Source organism: Ursus maritimus, unplaced genomic scaffold (assembly GCF_017311325.1).
Source record: "Ursus maritimus isolate PB19 unplaced genomic scaffold, ASM1731132v1 scaffold_22, whole genome shotgun sequence".
Taxonomy (NCBI): Eukaryota; Metazoa; Chordata; class Mammalia; order Carnivora; family Ursidae; genus Ursus; species Ursus maritimus.
Genome location: NW_024424675.1, coordinates 47,007,370 through 47,013,224, shown reverse-complemented (window position 1 = coordinate 47,013,224; position 5,855 = coordinate 47,007,370). Strand labels below are relative to the sequence as shown.

The 5,855-nt window shown below is 67.2% G+C and overlaps 1 protein-coding gene across 1 annotated transcript in view; it reads right to left on the bottom strand.

The window, feature by feature from the left end:
• COL9A3 (collagen type IX alpha 3 chain) overlaps positions 1–5,855 on the bottom strand; it is a 17,376-nt gene extending 11,521 nt beyond the window's left edge. Inside the window, exons 1-10 of the mRNA XM_040638572.1 lie at positions 5,784–5,855; positions 5,099–5,167; positions 3,973–4,008; positions 3,340–3,411; positions 2,662–2,715; positions 1,889–1,924; positions 1,606–1,629; positions 1,322–1,375; positions 942–995; positions 549–590 (exon numbers count right to left, since the gene is read on the bottom strand). Coding sequence (XP_040494506.1) covers positions 549–590; positions 942–995; positions 1,322–1,375; positions 1,606–1,629; positions 1,889–1,924; positions 2,662–2,715; positions 3,340–3,411; positions 3,973–4,008; positions 5,099–5,167; positions 5,784–5,855 — 513 coding nt within the window. The remainder of the gene's footprint in view (positions 1–548; positions 591–941; positions 996–1,321; positions 1,376–1,605; positions 1,630–1,888; positions 1,925–2,661; positions 2,716–3,339; positions 3,412–3,972; positions 4,009–5,098; positions 5,168–5,783) is intronic.

The window sequence follows — 5,855 nt, the reverse complement described above, 5'->3', positions numbered from 1 at the left end:
TCTCCTGATTCTGGAAGATCCCTAAACCCTCCCTCTGCGACACCAACTGGTCAAGCACTCTGGACAGGGGGTGGGGCTGGCGTCCTTCGGAAGCACAAGACCTCTGCACGCCAGCCGGACGCTGACCCTTCCGGGAACGGCTGCACACGGCAGAGGAAGACCGGGGGACCCCCGACGCTGCTCCTGTGTGTCCAGGACTGACAAAGCTCAAAGACGAGCAGAGAAGTGAGTCCCAGGCACTAGTCCAGAGCCTTCTGTGCTGGGGAGACACTGTGTCGGTGCCACTCAGGGCCGCAGACACTGGCCACACGTGGCCGAGCACTCAGAACGTGGCCGCACCACGGAGGGGCTGGCGGGTTTACAATGCGATCTCGCTCAGCTCAGATCCGTGCTGCTGCGTGGCCAGGGCGCAGGGAGGCTGTGCCCAGAGCTGGCAGCACCCGCACCACCCCACCCCTGCCCTCCTGCAGGTGGGGGACGGGCCGCGCTCCTCATGGGCCCCCGAGGGCCCCACCCTAGCCCCCCAACACATGGCCGCGAGCGCCTACCTGAAGGTCAGTGGCGCCTTCAGGGAGGACCCCGGGGTGACCCTGGAACACAGACAGCTGACTCTGACGCTGCCCTCCCCTCCCTCCCTGCCGCCCACCCCTACAGGCCTGCCGGGGGCTCAGGCCCTGCTTCCCTGCAGTGGCCGGTGCTGGGCACCAACAAGGACAGAGAGCAGCTGCCTTTGGGGTGGAGTGGCCACTGGGCCCGAGCCCCGCCCATCCACACGCCAGCTGACCCGGCCGCAGCCCTGGGCTGCTCGCACGTCTGGGAAGAGGACGGGAGTCCTCACGGGCGTGGATTCGGGGCTGGGGGCCCCGGGGGACAGGAGAGTCAAGCCCACCATGCCTGGCACTCCCCCGGAGAAGCTCTGGGGCCCCCTGCCCAGTACTCACGGGGGGTCCAGGAGGTCCCGGGGGGCCAGGGAGGCCTGGTAGTCCGGAGGGTCCCTGGGGGGCAGATTACGTTGTTAGCTGGAGGTGACCAGGTCCTTCCAGAGAGAAGCCTCCCTCCCTGTGCCCTTATGGGGACGCCCCGCTCTGCCTGCCTCCCCCACCCTGGCCTTGTGCTAGTGTCCACGGTGGATCCCAAGGCCTAGTCTGTCCTTGTCCCTGAAGGTCAGTCAGGGCTCCTATCAAGACCACAAAGAAAGGAAAGGGGGGGAGGAGGGGGAAGTAGACAAGGTGGGCAAAGGCCTTGGTGGTTGGATTGGGGGTGTCCTGACAGGGAGGGCTCCTGCTCTGAGAGGTGGGGGAAGGTTGGGGCAGCCACTCACCGGGGGGCCCCGAAGGCCCATTCCACCTGGGACGCCACTCTCTCCTGCCTCTCCCTGGGTGGGGGGGTAAGGAAGTGAGACACGAGGGTCTGTACCCACAGAGCTCTGAGGACCCCCACACAGCCCTGGTCTGCCCCCTCTGAAGGGACAGGAACCCGGCAGTCGGTCAGGTAGATACCCCTGAGGAGGCCCACCCTCACCCCGGTTTGGGACCTGGCGGCCAGCCTGGCTCTGAGTGTGGTGGGCATGCTGGGGTGGGGGACACAAGGGTGGTCAGTACTCACGGGGGGTCCGGGGAGGCCTTTGCCCTGTAATGCCAAGCACCGGGTCAGAACTTGCTGGGGACGGGACGGGTTTGCCTGCCACCCCACCCCTTCTCCTAAGACAGGTGGGTCGCAGGAGGGAAGCACCTCGGGGGGCAGTGTGGGGTGCAGGAGACCTGCCCCGGGGGAGAGACGGCACGGCCCAGGAGCCAGCCCAGCAGACAAGGGGGCTGGACACTCCCTCCCAGAGCTGCCGGAGGGCACCCCACCCTGGTCAGTCCCGCTGCAGGTAAGCGATACTTACCCCCAGCCCGGGAGGCCCCGGGGGTCCCAGACTTCCCTGAAGAAGGAAACCGGGGTGTCAGGAGCGGGCTGGGCCCAGGCTCTCAGGCCTCTGAGAGCAAACCTGTTCCCCTCCCTCCCTGACTCTGAAGCGGGGGGATGTGTGTGTGTGTCTCCGTTTTACAGAAGACAGGCCCAGGGGGGACCCCGGATGCCCCAGGGGCCCGGGACAGTTCTTTTGCCAACAATCCTGCTGAGGAAAATCCAGACGCTGTTGGAAGTGGACGCAGAAAGCAGCACAGGGCAGGCAGGCCAGGCCAGCAGGAAGGCCCGGCACCAGGGCTCCCTGAGCCCCACAGAAGGGCCCCACACCTGGCTCTGGTTCCTGAGAGCTCTGGCCGCAGCCCACAGTAGGGAGCCCGGGACCCCAGGCTGCCAGGGCCTCCTGCTGCCTGCATCCGGAAGACACGGTCCTGGCACTGGAGGCGCCTGCCCCCAGGGGTTCTTACAGAAAGTCTGCAGCTGCCCCCCTTCCCAAGAGGACATGGCGCAGAAGGCCGGTCATCCCCCAGCCTGGTCTGAACTCCGAGGACAACCATGACCAGAGGCCAGGTGGGAGGCGGTGGGCTGGCCACTGGTCGCTCTGTGCCCACCTGCCCTTCTGCCCCCTCCGCCTCCCCACAGACTTGGGGCCCAACAGCACCGCCAGCCTTGTGGACAGAGAACGCTCAGCCTGGCCGGCCAGCCGGGGACCTCCCTCCCCAGCAGAACCCATGCATGTGGGGCAGCACTGACCCGCTCTCCAGGCGCGCCCTTGGGGCCGGGGGGTCCATCCTGCCCTGTCAGACCCTGGGGAGAGAGGCAGAGGGAGGGCTCGAGGGGCCACACGGGGAGGACAGGCCCCACAGAGGGCACTTTCCTAACTGAAAGGGGTCCAGAGGCTGAGAAGGGCCTTGCGTGGTTCTCCTTCCGCTCCAGCCCACCTGCCATCCACCTGGAATGCCCAAGGCCCCAGAGGAGTGAGGAGCTGGTGGGTGCAGCAGGCCGGGGAGTGCACTTCTCAGAGCCCTGCTCTGGCCCCCACAAAGCCCCAGTGGTCGGTGGTCCGTGGTCGTGGGGCCAGCCTGGAGCCCTGAGGACCCATTTGGCCCACCTGGGGCTCAGAGGGGCCCAGATAAGGGGCGTCTGTCTCCAGATAAGCAAGAGCCGGCAGCATTTTCACCCCGGCTGCGGGCTGGCTCTGTCCTTGTCAGCCGCCATGGCCAGGCGCTAAAGGGTCTGGGCTGAAGGCCAATGGACCCCTGCTGGGGGACATCCGGAGACTCTCTTGGGACAGAGCAGGCACAGTGGGAGACAGCAATTAAGCTTGACTTCAGGGACCAAACCCTGACAGGTCCAAGCCCAGAGGGGAGTGGAGGGGCTCAGAAGAGGGGGCTCTCAGAAGGGAGAGGGGGGAGGGGCAGGCACACTCACGTCCACGCCAGGCAGTCCCGGCAGCCCGGCCTCTCCTGGTTTCCCTGGTTTCCCTGGGGCCCCTTTTGGTCCCTGGAGGAAGGGGGTGGGGGTGGGGGATGAGCAGAGGCGTGAGAGCAGGTCCCACCCAGAACCGTGGCCTTCACCAATAAGAGAAGGGCTTTCGAGCTGGGGCACAACCCAGCAACTAGAGATTGGCCCCTGTCCACCAGAGGCCCGGCCCTGCCTGCTCCCTGCAGACCCCCACCATGGGCCCCAGCAGGCTGCCCTCTCCAGCTGCCCCCCCTTACTCAATCACACCTGTAGGACATTCACCTGGATGCTTTGCTCACCTGATGCTTTGGCTGCCCCAGCTAAGGGCCAGTGGGTCCCTCTGTGGGACCGCCAGCGTGCCCCAGGACCCTCTCACTGAGGGATCTGGCCTGCCTGGCACAAAGAAAGCTTCCAAGCCGGATCCTGCCCGGAGACACACTGAATTCCACACACCCCCTCCCACCCGATTCCTGGCCAGGCCCCTGCTCTGAGCCCTTGGAGTCCTCCTGCCTGGCAGACAACCCAGGGGTGGTGGGAAGGGGTGTCAATAACCCCTCTGTTCTAGGTCCACCCCTCCCCTCACTGGAGCTGGACACTCACCGGGGACCCGGGCAGACCGGGAGGCCCAACTTCTCCCTGCAGAGGGGAAGACACCCGCATGTGAGCAGTATCTCCTGAAAGCCCAGCCCCAAGCGATGACCCGGGAGCACCCCCACATCTAGGGTGCACCTTCCCTCTGGGGTCAGGTGCAGAGGCGGGAGCTGGGGAGAGCAGGGAGCCGACAGCTGGGGCTCAGCCCCTGCAGGGCCCGCCCTCCACCAGCCCGAGAAGCTTCAGGAGGTGGGCTGTGGGCATTGGGACGCCTCCTGCCCCCACCTGATTCAGGGAGGCAGACCCCAGACTCGCAGAGGCCCGAGGAGGCACCCCCGCTCCCCCGTGACACCCTTTAACGGAGGCCTGCAGGCCAGGTTTTTAAGGGGAAGCCTCCCCAGAAGGAAGGACTCAACTCCCGTCAGCCTGGGAGTCCTGGGGGGCCAGGGCCAGCCCCGGTGGTGGGGGGCAGCCCTGGGCCGTCCTGCCCCTCCCTGCCCCCACCCTGCAGGGCTGTCTCTGAGCACCCTGTGGGTTGGGGTTGGCCAGGGTTGGGGTGGGTGGGAGACTCGGGGCCATCCAGGGCCTGCGGGACTCAGAGAGAGGCTGAGGACTGGTCGAGGGGGGCTCCTGCGGTACATTAGAGGTGACGAGAGGCCTGGCAGGCCCCTGCCTTTCATGGAGGCGGCTGGATTGGGGGCTCGCCCCAGACAGTCGGGGGGAGGCAGGCTGCAGGATTGGGCCACACTTGACCTGGGACACCCACGGAGGACGCCATCTCTGGGACAGAGCCAGCTCCCAAGCCCCCTCCAAAGCTGGCTCCAGCCCCGTAGCCACCTCCACCAAGACGCAGAGGGACAGGCCCTGCACCCCCACCACAGTGGGCCCCTCTGGGGACCTGCAGACACAGCCTTCAGTGCCCACAGTTCCAGTCCGAGGGCTACTGTGTGGCGCCCCCGCCCCTGCTGTGGGGAGAACCCGGAGCAGGAACCCTTTCACATCCCGTACCCCACTTTGCCCCAGCCCTGGGAAGTGGGGCTTGGTTTTGTCTCCATCAGGTCTGGGGGCTCAGGGAAGTTGGGGCTGGACTAAAACCCCACCGAACCCTCCCCGGCCCCTCCCGCCCCCAACTCACGTCAATGCCATCCTTGCCCGGCTTCCCAGGTGGCCCTTGGGGGCCAGGGGGGCCTTGAGGTCCCACTTTCTGAAATGGAGAAACGTCATTATGCAGCCGTGCCTTCCCACCCTCTCCTGTGGGGCAGGTCCCCCTGGTTGGCCTCGGGTCAGCCCAACAGTGGTCCCTCTTCCTGGGCCCAGAGCGGTTCTGGAGCCTGGCCCTGGGGCCCCCCCGACCCAAGCCTGCCTTGGAGAGCCCCCCCAAGCCTTGAGCCGGCGGTATCTGCTGCCTCCATCCTCGGGCCCGGAGGGGCTGTGCCACGGCCCCACGGGAGCCTCGGGGAACAAAGGCGACATTGTGCCTCTCTGGTGGCGGCGGCCCAGGCAGCGGCCGACCCGGCCAGGCGAGGACAGGGCAACGTCCTGGGCTCATCCACGAGGTGTCTCGGCATCTGCAGGGGCTCGGTGCGGCGCCCAGACTCAGCCCCACGGCGAGACGGGCCACGGGCTTCAGGGCTGCGCCGGGTCTCCAAGCGTCCTCGAGTTCCAGGCTCACTCGCGGGCCCAGGATGGCTGGCGGGGGTGGGGGGGTGGTCGTCCCCCAGCCGCGCGGTTCGACGCCCCATCTCAGAGCCCCGGACTCCCACCCTGGCCGCCGCTGTTCTCCGGTGCGAGCCCAGCACGCCGCTCCAGCCCGCGCTCACCTGTGCCTCGCTCATGGCCGCGGCCAGGAGATGCCCGAGCAGGAGCAGAACCAGCGTGGGGGCTCCGGCCAT